At 44.3% G+C, this 14,617-nt stretch overlaps 1 protein-coding gene across 1 annotated transcript in view; it reads right to left on the bottom strand.

Moving 5' to 3' along the window:
• Positions 1-594: 594 nt before the first annotated feature.
• The window catches only part of NIBAN1 (niban apoptosis regulator 1), a 149,023-nt gene continuing 135,000 nt past the window's right edge, over positions 595-14,617 (bottom strand). The window contains exons 10-14 of the mRNA XM_049634091.1: positions 12,080-12,241; positions 10,414-10,524; positions 8,342-8,449; positions 4,380-4,491; positions 595-2,785 (exon numbers count right to left, since the gene is read on the bottom strand). Coding sequence (XP_049490048.1) covers positions 1,659-2,785; positions 4,380-4,491; positions 8,342-8,449; positions 10,414-10,524; positions 12,080-12,241 — 1,620 coding nt within the window. The 3' untranslated portion in view covers positions 595-1,658. The remainder of the gene's footprint in view (positions 2,786-4,379; positions 4,492-8,341; positions 8,450-10,413; positions 10,525-12,079; positions 12,242-14,617) is intronic.

Genomic DNA, 14,617 nt, shown 5'->3' with positions numbered 1-14,617 from the left:
ATATGAGAATATAGTTATACTGATTATTCTTCATTCTTTGTGATGTAGAAACCTAGAAATTCTTCCTGGGGAGGTGGACAGAGCTATATTTTAATTCCTGGTTAAATAGTTAAACTGTGGGATAACTGATATAAATTTGCTGATGATGATCAAAACAGGCTTTTAGGACAATACGTTGGGATCTAATGCTAAAATTTATACAAGGAAGTATCAACAGGTAGTTCCTGGGCCAGAAGCTTTTAAAAAATAACATGGTATTTTCTTGAAGATTAGAACACATCTTTTTAATCTTTTGCAAGTAAGTCCTTTAACATTAACAGTTATCATTGGTCACGATCCATCGAGAAGATGTATCTGTGTCTATTTCCATTAAGGTGTAAGTTCTGGGAGAGAGGAACAGAGTCTTTTTCACTACAGCATCTCCAGTGCCGGGGACATAATTGGGACTCAGTTAACTTGCTGCATGATCAAACAAATGATTTCCACTTGGGGTGACATCTTTGGAATTTGATATTGTACAACTTGGCTTTTTTCTTTCTCTCTTTCGCTGTCCACCTGCCTTTCTTTTTTCTTCTCTCTCCTTCCTTCCTTCCTTCCTTTCTTCCTTCCTTCCCCATTTATTCACCTTATTCCCCCTCTGGGAATGAACCAGGACTGCTGAATGGATAGACAGAAAGTTGTCATGGTTTGAAGATGGACATATTTTTTTTCTTTAAATTCCCATAGGCCTTTTAATTTATGCTAGACAAAGCACCTTTATCTTTTCTTCTTCTTTTTTGTTATTACTATGCCTAGCACAGCACGTGGCATACAGTAGCTTTCAAATAATGCTTGTTTAATTGGTAGTCTTTTACACTCGGTAATTAGCTAAGCTCTCTCTGCACATTCTAAGACTAATTTGGAATGCTTTCAGGCTTACACATGCCAAGGAAATTTTCTTGCCTCATCTGAATTTCCCCAAAAGGTGATTAATTAATAAGAATCAACACGATTAATTAACAAGACATTGATAGCGGAATTAGTAACAGGCTCAGACAGTCCCACAGACCACAACGTTCCTCTGTTTCTGCTCAGCTCCCCATGGGCTCTCTCAGGCATAACGTCTCAGGCACTGTAGGACTGCCCACAGCAGGGTGACCAGTGCTCGCCACCTACCCTTTCCTGTGGTCTGACTGTGGATGAATGCTGAGTCCTTCAGGGACAGTGAAGTGGGGATAGTAGACGGTGAAGCTGGATTTACAATACACATTTGCATTCTTACCCAAAATTAAAAAGCCTTAAAGTGCATTAGAGGAAAATGTGCAGTGTATTGGCAACCGTGCTCCCACTGTTTTCTTCATCTTTGCTGGAACACCACTGCTTCCCTTAGACACCCTCAGCTGCCTTTCACCCCAAACACTCCATTACTTTGTAATTCCTATTAAAATGCTAACGCAGTAATTCATGGTAGAACTGTTCAATTCCACAAAGGTCTGCCTCAGTGCACATGCCCGGTGTGCATATCCTCTGGTTTCATCACACACACTAAGTACTTAATTTTGTTTTTTTGTTTGTTTGCTTTTTATGGTAACAACTTGCGTGTAACCCCTAAGCATACCCATAACCATTAACCTCTGGCTGAGTTTGTGCAAAGAAATACTTATGCCAAATTGCCCCTTTCACTCTTCTGAGGGTCGCCCTAGGGTACTCTCCCCGACGTCTTGTGAATCTAGCAGATCGATGTTTGGAACATTCTCCACCACCCACTGACACTCATGAACACCAGCAGCCTGAATCTGCTCTGTCTCCACACTGGCAGCAGCCTGGGCCATGCTGCTATTCCCTCCCACCGCTTCTTCCACAGAAACCTGGCTCTCACTGGGGCACGTGTGGTCAGCCCTGGAAATGCAATCTTCTTGCTGCCCGGCCTCACCCTCCACAGTGGATACAGCCTGGGCCTCCAGTCTGGAAGCCCTGCCTGTGAGCTCGCTCTCAGCGGGCTCCCCGGCCTCTGCTTGCTGCTCTGTGGGGTCTGGGCGGCTGTCACCCTGGGTGAGCCCTTCACAGATCAGCTGAGCCTCCAGAAATCCCCCCAACTCCACCCTGCCAGCCTCCGCCTCCGGAGGGGGAGAATGGGCCTCCCTCTCACTGACTTCATTCTCTTCACAGCTGTGTTGGCTGGAGGCAGCTGCTGGACCGGCCTCTGTGTAGGTCTGAGTCGTTTCCTCTAATTTTTCAATTTCTTGGGGAACAAGGGTCTCCTCGTTTGTATCTTTTTCAATCTCAAGGGTGGCAGATTCCACTGGTACCTCAACGGTCACTGTCAACAAATTTCTGAGCTCCTTTAAGGAGCCTGAGGCAGAGCTGGATTCTGGCTTTTCGCAAGTGGGCTCTCCACCCTCAGGAGCCCCTCCAAACTCCAGCTCTGGTGAGCACGTGCCCAGGGCTCCTGCCGTGTCCTCTGCAGCCACAAGATCTACGACAGGGCCATCCATGCCTGCAATAATCACCTGTCCATTCTCACCCGGGGGAGGGTCGGGTACAGGAAGAGAAAGGCTTTCTTCTTTGGCCAACGGACTAGGGACCCCAGGCTGCTTCTTTTCCCCTGACTCCTGGAATACTTCATTACTCAGGGACTCACTATCTGAAACTCCTGGCAGAATGGCTGAGGCTCTCCTGGCAGGGCTGGCCTGGTTTGACCCTGCAGGGGTTTTTAGATCAGTTAAGCTGGACACGCTTTCACTGGGCAAGGCCATGTTGTCTTCAAATAAGTTGTGTTTCTTCAGGATAGCAGCTTCCTTTATCACTGAGAGAGACCAGAACACAAAACATGACATTAACACTCTGCCCTGGCCACCCTGGGGTTTCTGATTTTATCCAGAAGCCAAGCTTCCTTCCCAGCTTTTCTGGCTATCCACATACATTTCTCGACTTCAAATTCCAGTTTTTGTTCACCCTCTTCCAGCTGTCCTTCCCTGACGACCAAAAGCCCACAAACTCATTCCAAACTCTGGACCTCTGTAGTGTTCATTCATTCATTCCTTTGCTCATTCATTTTTTCAAAGTGGGCATCAACAATGGGACAGACTTTGAGAATCCAAAGATGAATAAAGTACGGCTTTTGCTTTCAAGGAGCTCGCAATGTAGAATAGTATCATCTGTAGCACTCATGGAGGCCCCAGTGCAGGGGCAGGCCTGACATTTCTCTGCTTCACCTCCCAGTCTAGTCCTGAGTGTGTAACGTGTACTCCGTACTGAGCATGCAGAGAGAGCCCTGTTGACGTGTAGTGTCTAGAATGAAGACCTGTGTGCATCCACTCAGTCTTAGAGGCCTTGAGAGGACTACAAACAGTAAAAATAATGATAGCGGCTGACAGTTTGACCTCCACTATAGCTGTGCCAGTTGTATAGTGCCCAAAAGGATCACACTCAAGGGGGCGCCATTCGCTCCAGGATCAGCGCAGATTTGTGTAGTCAGCAAAATTCTCCAGCACCTGGCAGCAGAGCACCTTACTCTGATAAAATCAGTGTATCACGGCAATTTTTTGACAGAGAGCAATCAAGTGTCTGGAGAACGGGAGCCATTTCCTAATTGGCTCAAAGGTGCCACGGTGGACTGGCCTTGAGCGGGCCCCTCCTGTCACACACTGTGCTGACATCTTTACATTTTTTATCTCGTCGGATTGGCTACTGTGACCTGGGGCTTGTGCCTGGCCAGTTTTCTTTGTGGAGGGTTTTTGGGGATACTAACACCTTCTCCACGAAGACCAGATACGTTTCAGGCCTACGGTTTCAGGGAATGGCCCTGTCCGGCGTATTTCTATCAAAGTTTTCCTGTCCACGGTCCCATCACAAGCAAGGCCTCAGTCCACGGATAGTGGACACGGAGCACTGTGTCGGCACCCCGTGTCTGCTTCTGTCCAGCTGATGGGAGGTGAGGAATGTGCTGAGGGAGCAGCTGGCAGCCCTTTTTCCTGGATTCACCTCCTCCTGGCTCTGGGAGGGGCTGTGAGTCTGTGGCTAAAAGCACCTGTTTTCCTTTGTTTCTGTCTGGAGCAGCCGGAGGAAGACAGCTGTTCATGAGACAGTCCAGCCTTAATCTCCCCAAACCTTGGTTTTCTCTGAAAAATGAAGCTTGAAATTCCTGTCTCACAGAGTTCTTATTGATATTCAAAGAAATAATATCTAACGGGCCAGCACAGTGTGTGCCAAACCATGAACCTCGGTCAAGGTCAGTATCCCTCTCTCTTTCCTCTCTGTCTCCCCAACAAACCAGTATCGATTGCTTCTTCCCCTTTCATCCCTGTTGAGAAACCTCACTGGCCTCACTGGGTCCCCTTTGAGGGGTACTCCCATCTATCTGGTGTCCCCACTCTCGGCACCAAGTAAATCTTCCTTACCTTTCAGGGTTTCGTCAAGGAGGCTCTGATGTAAAATCTCCTCATAGACATTTTCAACGTGAATCATATTGGTGTGATCTGCAAAAATGAACTGCTCGTATTTCTGGAGCTCCTGGGAGGGTGAGAGATAGGAAGACAGAGGACAAGGCATGAGAGGGCAATTTGTAGAGGAGGTACAGAGAGTATGGCTCCCACTCATGACCCCCTCCTCGGAGAGTGGGGCACTCAGCCGTCGGTCATTCCCTTCCTTTTCCCCAGGCACCAAGGCACCATTTCCTGTACTGCGCACACAGATTTTGATCATCTCAAAGCCCTTTCGGTGGGTCAGTGGGTCTCAAGGCCCTCCTTTTTTTTCATCACAACCAAAATGCTCCCTTCTTCCTCTTTTTTTTTCCTTTTAAACTCCAACAGGACTTTACCAAGTAAGTTACACACGGTAAAATGTACACATTTTATAAGTGCATCTCAGTGATTTTAAATATCTTAACTAAACCCACGCAACTATAGCCCAGATCATGACAGAGAACATTTCCAACACCCTGTGCATTTTTTCCAGCCTATAGCCCCACCAAGAGATAAGCATTACTCTGATATCTGTCACAATAGATTAGTTTTTCTAATTCTTGAACTTTATATAAATTGCATCATATCTTCTTGTGTATTTGGCTTAGAGAGTCATCTGTGTTGCTGCCTGTATCAGTAGCTCACTCCCTTTTATTGATGAAAGGCATTCACTATATGGGTGGACTAAAATTGTTTAGCTATACTCCTATGGATGGTGTTGAGATTTTTCCATTTTTAACTGTTATGAATATAATTGCTATAAACATCCTTTGCATGATCTTTTTGGATTTAGGGGTTTATTTATCTTAAGTTCATACCTAGAAGTGAAATTCCTGGGTCCCTGGACTAGATATTTAACTTTATTAGGATGGGGCCTTTTTCAGGTGTGGGGAATCTCTAGTCAAGAGTTCTTCAGGAACATTCTCTTCTTTCCCTCCAACTGGCCCTGACACTCATTGACAAACCTAGGCAGGATGCAGAAGCCCTTAACCCTTCCTGCTTTCGGAGAGTTTCCAGATGGCTCGAGGACAGCAAGGGGTCAAAATGTACCAAATCATATCCCAGTTATCAGCATGAGGACACAGAAGGGATCAAAATGTACCAAATCACATGCCAGTGATGAACTCGGTTATCCTTACAGCTGATGGTGCTGGAAGGGCCCCAAGGGCCAGGGCCTTAGCAGCGGGATTTGATGCTTTTCGCCTGAAGGGACAGGATTTACAGCAGGTGATCAGAAGCCACTACATGCAGACAAGTCAGTGCTATAGGACTTGGGGGCCTGTTGTTCGGGACCAGGTCACAACAGGTGATAATGGGGTCCCTTTATATCCGCCCTAGAGAAAAGCCAAAGGATTGAAAAGGCATGAGCTTCCATGACCCTGAGAGGGTCTGTGAGGCAGGACTGACACACAGATGAGAACTGTGTGGAAAGAGCACTGCCCAGGAGGCTGGACACTGCCCTGGATTAGCTGTGGGACCTGAGCAAGTCATGTCACTGCTCTGTGCCTCTCCCTTCCTCTGCAAAGCGAGGGGCACAGGCTCATGTCTGCAACACCCTTTCATCTCCCTAGGTGGTCTCCCATTCTTTACTCCCCTGACTGGTGCCTAAGGACTAGGTGAAAACATGACTCTGGGACATCCTCCCTGACCCCATAAGCAGAGCTGGGCACCCGGCTCAGAACCGTGGCCATTGCTCTTCCCCATAAGGCCACTGCTGTGCTCATTACATGGCATACTATATGCCTGTCCATGCCTGTCAGCTGCCTCTAGGCTATGAACTCCAGGACAGCAGGGACATTGGCCTAGCACAGTGCCTGGATCACATTTGATACATATTCAATACATGTTTGTGGAATAAACAGCAGGCCTTTAAAATTTCAAACAGCTAAATAAGTGTGTGGAAAGGAACAATTTCTAGGGATGTTTATACTGTCGTGACATGTCTGGCTTTATAAAATAGGTCTTCTATATTGAACTGATTAAACGATAATGTATGTTTAATTCCTTGGAGCAATCTAACTGGAAGCCCTGAGGTTGGGTCTTGAGGAATTGGAATTTTTTTTAAAGCTTCCCATGCAATTTTAATGTGCGGCTGGACTGGAGTACCACAGATCTAGGAAGCTGTGATATAAAGAACCAAAAGGACCATGCTTTAGTCAAATAAAGAATCCTTCAATGAAGCAAGTAATTCCCAGATTTGCCCATTCTGCAAATTCAGATTTTAGGAAATTTCTTGGCACTGGAATAATATCCTTAACTACTGAAAACCTGGGGTGTCAGCTTCTTTTGCAACTAATCTCTCTTGATTAAAAATCATAAGAGCATTTTATAGATTGGGTACAGTTCTGCTGATGCTTGGAGAAAGGGAACTGATGAAAAAGGGGACTTTCTTTACTCTTCTCCTCTTCTTGGACAAGGTGGCCTTGAGGCACCCAGATTGCTTTGGGATAGAAGAAGAAAAACACCCCAGGCAGAATATCTGTGTACAGACACAACGAGAGGTGGACTAAGTCATCCTCTGGGTGGCAGCATTTTTCCATCCACATATGGCCAAGGGCCAAACATACGGACAGATTCTTTACTCCTTTGACTTTTATCAAACTCCCAGAAATAAATGCTGGGTACTAGATATGCCAAGACTCTAAAGGAAAAAAAAAAAAACATTTATAGAATATAAAAATGACCAAAGAAATTTCTGCAGTAAAATAGCTTATGCAAAGGATTTTAATATTCCAACTCTTGGAGACCCTCTAAGCTACCCCAAAGCCCTTTTTAAATTCTAAAAAGCTCTTTATGATTTGCTCCAAGAGGGAGAAGGCACTGATAATGTCCAGGCTCATATATCATTTCTAAAATGTAGAAACTTTAATAGTAGTAAATATACCATTTACTGTAAATATACCATTTGCTGAGTGGATGCCATGTTATTAGCAAGTGTGAGCTGAGTTCAAACTCTGGTGGTTACCAGCTGTGACTTTGGGCCTGTGACTTAATCCCTCAGATTTCCTCATTTGTACAATGAAGATATAAATAGCACCTCCTCCTAGAGTTGTCATGAAAATTATTGAGATAATCCATACAAAGTGTTTAACATGGTAAGCGCTCATCGAATATTAATTAAATCATTCTAGTCTCCTCAATCTTAAGAAACATGCCACAAAATATGTCACCTCCATTTTCTAGAAGATGGAATCTAGGCCAAGGAAGAGGAAAAGTGACTTGCTCAAGGCCCCAGAGCCAATATATGGAGGAGCCAGAACTTGCACCCAGATGTTGAACCAGCCTCCTCAGGCAGCTTGTTCATTACTCTGCTCTGCAGACTAAGTCACACCTTCATAATCATGGCTGTCACTGGTAGCAGCTTTAAGTGGTTTCAGTTTCACTGATTTCACCAAACAAACATTACTGGATTTATAAGAAAAAAATACCCTTCTGTAATCATGTTTCTTAAGGTCTTTTTCGGGATTTAGCAGTCAAGTTTCAGAGGACATGTGGTTCCCAAGAGTCATACTATGATGAAGAACGTCTGGTGTCCTCAGGTGTTCTATGGCAAGCCTTAATTTGGCTCAGAGTCAGATCATTACCTTTGAGATTTTGTCTAGGTCAGGGGTCAGCAAATCTGGTGGCTGCTTGTTTTTGCAAATAAAGTTTTATTGGAACACAGAAGCACCCATTGTCAATGTATTGCCTATGTCTGCTTTTGCACTTAGCAGAGCTGAGTAGTTGCAACAAAACACTGATCCATGAATCCTAAAATATTTACTATCTGACCACTTATAGAAAAATTTGCTGACCCCTCCCGGGTCTAGTCTACTGTTTGTAAGCACATCATAGCAAAAGGACTTGCTTGAACTTAATAGCAATAAAAGTATGCTCTCTGGAGTAACTCATCTCCTTACTGGTTTGCATGTGGATGCCAGTGCCTTCTGCACGGTGGGAAGTGTGATTTGAACCAGTGCCTCTTGAAATATCCTCTTCCTGATGGTGCTGCTGTCATAATCATATTGCTGTCAATACAGAGATAGAAACATATGCTAAATAGCAACATTGCAATCTGTTAACTTTTGCTTAAACAAAAACTCAGTCACTCACTTGTCTCTGTTTTTCCCCTAATTTCTGAGGACACTTGTGGTGTTTCTAAGGTCTCAGAGATCTTATCATGCAATTCTCTCAACCCTGGGTGGAGGGTACGACTATTAGTGACCCATCTTATCCTCCCCTCTTACAGATAGGGAAACTGAGGCAAGACCAAAACAATAACTTCTGCATTATAAAGAAGTTGGGGACAGAACTGGGGAGTGAGTTTGTATGACATCACCCCTGTCCTGGGTGGCTCCATAGGAGCCACAGTCATCTACGTCTTTCACTCTATATCCTAAAAGCAGGATTAGTGGGTTGTAATGGTTTCCACAAGGGAAGACAGAGTCTGGATCATTGCAACCTTAACACTGTGGCATGTTAACCAAAGAAGTTTAGTATCTAGACCAAGAAAGATGATCATTCACTGTTCTGCATGGAATAGTCAAGCCTAGGGACCACAGTTTGGTTTTAGATGATACTTCAAGGGGAACACAGACAAACCGGAACATAGTCACAGGCATGTAAGTAGAATGGTTAAAGACATGAAGGCATTCATACCAGAAATAATAACTTTGGGTGAAATTATAGCTCCCCTCCTCTCTTCTTATTCTCTGAGCTTTGAAAACAACCAAAGGCTACTATGTTGAGGGACATGGACAGGGAGGACAGAACTAGAATCACCAATGGTGAGAACTTTGGCTTCACATCAGGTAGTATGTTCTTGCAGTTGAAGGTGTCCAGAGAAGGAATGGACTGTCCTGAAAGGTATAAAGTGTCCTAACACTGGAGGTGTTATCGACATTGATTCTATCTTTTCTTTCCAATTGAAAGCTCATTATTATTTGTGTTATCATAATAAAAATTGCTTTTTTATTTGCTTTTTTAATTTGCTTTATTTATTTATTTTATTGCTCAGTGATTTGGTTGCCAGAGTTTCCTACTTTCTGCGAGGTATTAAGATTGGGTCTAAAATTCAGGGACCACATTCTAGGCTCTGTGGGACTTTTATCTTCTGCTTCAAGGCACTGTTTAAGGGAATAGGTAGTAAGAAACTAGTGGGCTAAGTTTAAATATAGTTTGAGCTCTAGGCTCACCATTGACTAGCCTGTTGAGCTTAAGTAAGTCACGCTAGCTCTTAGTGGGTCACTTTCCTCATCTTTACAATGGAGACATATTCTAATCATATCACAAGTCCATGTGAGAATCGAACAAAACAGGATAGGTTAAAAACAAAAAAAGCTTTAAAAATACACCAGTGTAAGCTGGTATTATTAAAAACCATTTTGATATATACTTAAGCAGTAAGCACAATAAAAACAATTTCACATGGTGGGCATCTTTTTTTTTTTTTTTTGAGTACTTCCTTTGCCAGGAGATCTCGATTTTTCTAAAAACCGTTGGCCAATTTTCTCTCTCTGTCCCCAAAAAAATAAATAAAAAACGTTGAAAAAAAAATTAAAAAAAAAAAAAAAAAACCGTTGGCCAATTTAAATGGGTTTTACTATATCGTAAGCTCTTTGAAGGAGGCTGTGTATTGGCTATCACAGGCAATACCTACCACAATTTTTTGCTTACAGTGGACAGGCAATAAATATCAAGTGCAACTGCTATGAATGCAAGCTGGGAACAGGTCACTTCTAGCTGATGGACAATGATACTGAGGACCTGCGGTCCCTAAAGCTGCCACTAGATGCCAGAACAGGCATGAAAGTTATGCCGGGGGGGGGGGGGGGGGGGGGACTGGATGCCTGGTAGCCATTGCTACCTCAAGGGGGCAAAGGGGCCGGATTACAAACAGGGAGTGTGAAAGAGAACTTGGTATTTTCCACTTAACAAAAGCAGGGGTCACGCTCTTGTTTTATGCTTCCCACAAATGAGAGAATGGTTTTACCTTTAAGACTCGGAGCTTAACCTTCTCAATGGCGATCGCAGTTCTGGATGCCTCTCCTTGGAGGTGTGGGGAAAGCAATTGCTCGAAAGTGAATACTGCATTCTCCATTAACTAGAAACCAAAGGCGACACAGAACGACACCTGGTCAGAGGCCAGGGTCTCTGCCCTGGAGCAGGGAGGGGATGACCATCACAGTCCCCTCAGGCACTACTCTGGGGCCACCCAGAAGAACAGATCCTCATGCCTTCCACCTGGGCTGTGAAATAAATAGGCACCTGGCTACAGGGGGATCAGTAAGAGTCTAAGAAGTAAGCACACACTCACACTCGCGTGTTGGCATGTATACGTGTATTTTTTCCCCTCCTCTCTTCTTATTCTCTGAGCTAGAAAACCTATGGAGGCCATGGGATTGAGAATACCATCCTCCCCTGTGGTCAACCCCTTTCTCCAGTCTCTGTACCTGCAGCCAGGCCTTGACAAAGTGAGGTGGGAAGCTTCTCCAGTGATTTTTTGGCTGCTTTAATCCTGCACTTCCACTCTTCGGTGGATGCAAACCACACCAGCACACCTCTCTCCACTTCCAGCCTACCACCTCACTTCTCTGCCTTTCTCTGACGGACTGGAAGGGAGGCAGGGCCAGGGCTTGGTGGGGAGAATGGCTGATGTGCTCCAGGGTCAGGAAACGGAAGCGATTGAGATTTCTTATTCTCCGCACGTGTGCCTGTATCAGCTTCACTGGGTTCAGCATTACCAAAGGGACTTCTGTTAAACTGTTGCCCAGTTTTGTTCCTGGTCCATTTTTAATCCTTCACAACTCAGAGGTGAGATAATACGGTGTATCACTTAATCCATCCTGTAACTTTTAAGGACAAAAATGCTCCTTTCTTCCCCAAGCCTGTGATCTCAAAGCATGAACACATACCTTTGTTATAGCACTCTCAAACACCGTTAGTGACTTATCTAAGCATCTGTCTCTGAAGTGGGGTCTGGCACACTGTCCAGCCCCCTAGGGAGTTCCCCCAGAACACCTCTGAAGTAGAATTGGTCTTTTATGGCTTCAGTGATCACACCCTTTCTTCATTTAGAAAGCACTAGGGTATGAAAAGAATTTATAGTTGTTCCTGGAGAAAAAGTTCCTTATGGGGGAAAAAAGGTAGATCTATCAAGTAGATCCAAGAAATCCAAATAGGAAGCCATGATTGATTGATTTATTCATTGATTTACTCTTAACCAGGTTAGGGAATTAATTTAATCCAGTAGTTCTCCATTCTGGCTGCATATTAGAAGCAGTGGGCGTAGGAGTAGGGGAAACCACCGGGAGTGGGGTCTAGACATCAGGACTTCTCAAAAGCTCTCCAGACGATTCAAATGTGCAGTCAAGGTTAAAAGCACTCGTTTGACAAATCAAGTAATTATCAGTTAATGCTACTTTATTTCCCTGAAATGTTTTTTTTTTTTCTTTCTTTCTTTCTGATGCTCATCCACATGGAAGAAAGATGAAGCCAGCGGGGAGGACAAAGTACATCCTCACGCCACACAATGAAGAAATCGTGGAGAAATGGACCTCATGGCCCAGGGCGACACTAGCACACCAATCTCACCAGCCAGCCCCAGTTTCTCTGCTGTCTCCATCCCCACCCGCCACGGAGGCCCCTGCTGCTCCCACCTCTTGCATGTAGTTCTGGGTCCTCTGGACCACCAGATCGACGTGGGGGAATCTGAAGCGGCTCTTGAGATCCTGCAGGCGTTCCTGGAGCAGGTTGACTTTTATATAACAAGGTTCCATCTTCACAGAATCCAGTGGAAGATTCATAAGCCGGTCTAGATGCTGCATTTTGGTGAAGGGAAAAGTTAAATACTTTCAGACTCAGGAGCAATTTTGCATGCATATTACATATTACATAAAGTCTAAACAATCAGATGTATGTTATTAGAGTGAATTGCTTCCTAGGTCGCTATATCAATGACATTTCAATTGTCTTGCTTCCCTCCTTCAGGGGTCCCTGGGGCAGTTCTATTGCTAGGGCAGGGACTAATAGAGGACCCAGCTGGAGGATGGAAGGACCCAGGGAAGCATTTGGGGGGCTCCAATCTTAGCTCTTGATGGACTCCAGGCTCCCACCTCCAGAACTCGAGGACTAGGCGGGCAGGCTCCCTGGCACCTGGAATTGCTGCTGGGCCCACAAGCCTCCCAGGCCTTCTTTAATGAGTGCCATGCACTTACAAAACCTCAGAAAGGTCGGGATGTCCTCGTACCTGGGACTCTGGGAATGAAGCCAGAATCTCCCCAGTTCTCGGAGGTTCTGTCAGTGCCCACAGAGATTCCCTCTGCCGTAGGTTCTCTATGGTGCCAGTGGGTAAGGAGGTGGGTGGTAGGAAGAGGCCTGGCCTAGGAGAGGCATCCAGTTTAGAAACTGGGATCCCTCCCCTTCTGGCTTGCATGAGCAGTGACTTGGTCAGTGAGGCCACAGGGCTTCCAGCATGAGGGCAGCGACGGACCGCCTCTGCTAGAGACGTCAGGTTTTACCAACATGCTCTTACACCGCGACTGTTGTCAAGATAAAGCATCCTATTTTCCAAGCTTATTTTAAACTAATTTTTAAAATTGAATACTGGGTTTCTAGAATAAGCAGGACGGTGGGTGGAGAAAGAGAAGATAGAAAGGTATTGAAAATGTATGCTCAGGGAGAAGTGGGGAGTAATACTGAGTAACTGTGAGTAATATCGGATGTGCTGTCTGATTTTCAAGTCACAGAAAAGAGACAAATCTAGACTTCTAGGTGCCTCTAAATAGGAATTGTTAAAGGGCCCATTTTTTTGTGTGTTTTTAAAAAGAAAACGTTACTCTTGTTGAGAAGTGAGCTGTGAGAGCCTCACTGAAGTGGAGTGAATGAGCACACACATGGGGTCAAACTTGTCCCTCCTCACATGATATGTACTGTATTTATTTTTAAGAAATAACAATTAAGCAGGCAGGAGAGGGAAAATGGGTTACTGCTTGGCTTCTATCAGACCCACCAAAGTTTAAACAAGTGGTAATACCTATTGCTGATGGGCATATGGAAGAAAGTCCTCTGCCATACCCAATTGGTGGAAACGTAAAATTTAAATCCCTTTTTTTTTGAAATGCAAATGGCAACATCTGTTAACAGGAGAAATAAACCTACGTTTCAACCTAGCAATCCTGCTTTAGGAATCTATCCCACAGGCATGAAAGCATCAGAGCATAATATATGTAACAAGGTTATTTATTGCAGCTTTGTCCATGATGCCAGCAACATTTGGATAGTTGAATAAATCATGGTACATTCATACGTGAAATATTATGTAGCCATTAAAAGAATGATTTAGAGCTAGAACGGCTAACTTGAAGACAGTTTCATGAGGTATGTTTGAATGAGAACACTGATAAACAGAGTAGGATCTGTAATACGATCCCATTTTTCTAACGAACAATCTGAAAAAACAGCCTGTAAATGTGTATGTTTTATATGCTATAGAAACATGGGGAAAAGGACAGAATGGCATATGCTAACATGTTAACACTAGTGACTTGTAGGGAGGTGGGTGGTGCCAGGGTACGAGGGAGAGTAAAGGCAAGGTTTAAAAAAGGCTGGAAAAAGAAAATTCAAAATATTCATAAAATTTATCTTGTTTCTGTATAATTACATGCGTATGTATGCATAAAGATATAAGGGGGGAAAAAGAGAGGTATCTGGTTTTATCCACTGACTCGTAGCGATGTGTCAAGAGTAAAACCAAGCTGCCACATTATGTCTGTCAGTGATGCTTGAACTTCAGGGTGCATCACATCCTTGGGGGGCCCTTGTAAACCAGACTGCTGGGCCCTACCTCCCCTCTGCCCAAGTTTCTGATTCAGTACAGAGATGGTGGGGGGCTGAGAATTTGTGTTTTTAACAGCCAGGTGATAATGACGCTGCTGGTCCAGGGACCACACTTTGAGAAACATTGTTTTTATCATGAGTCTTATTATTGGAAACAAATCAACAAAAAAAATTTATATAAATGACGGTATATGCTTCTATATTTGTATGAACAAGAAAAAATATGTGAAAACACATTCTAAGCTATTTATATCAGTTAATTCAGGGAGTCAGGAGTCGAGGTGGTGTAGGTGTTGGGGTGGGTATGGGTGATCAATTATGCTCATATATATGAGCATATTGCTTCACTTGTGCAAGCA

Source organism: Panthera uncia, chromosome F1 (genome assembly GCF_023721935.1).
Source record: "Panthera uncia isolate 11264 chromosome F1, Puncia_PCG_1.0, whole genome shotgun sequence".
In the NCBI taxonomy this organism is placed as follows: Eukaryota; Metazoa; Chordata; class Mammalia; order Carnivora; family Felidae; genus Panthera; species Panthera uncia.
Note: the sequence above shows the minus strand (reverse complement) of the source record. Positions and strands in the feature narration are given on the sequence as shown.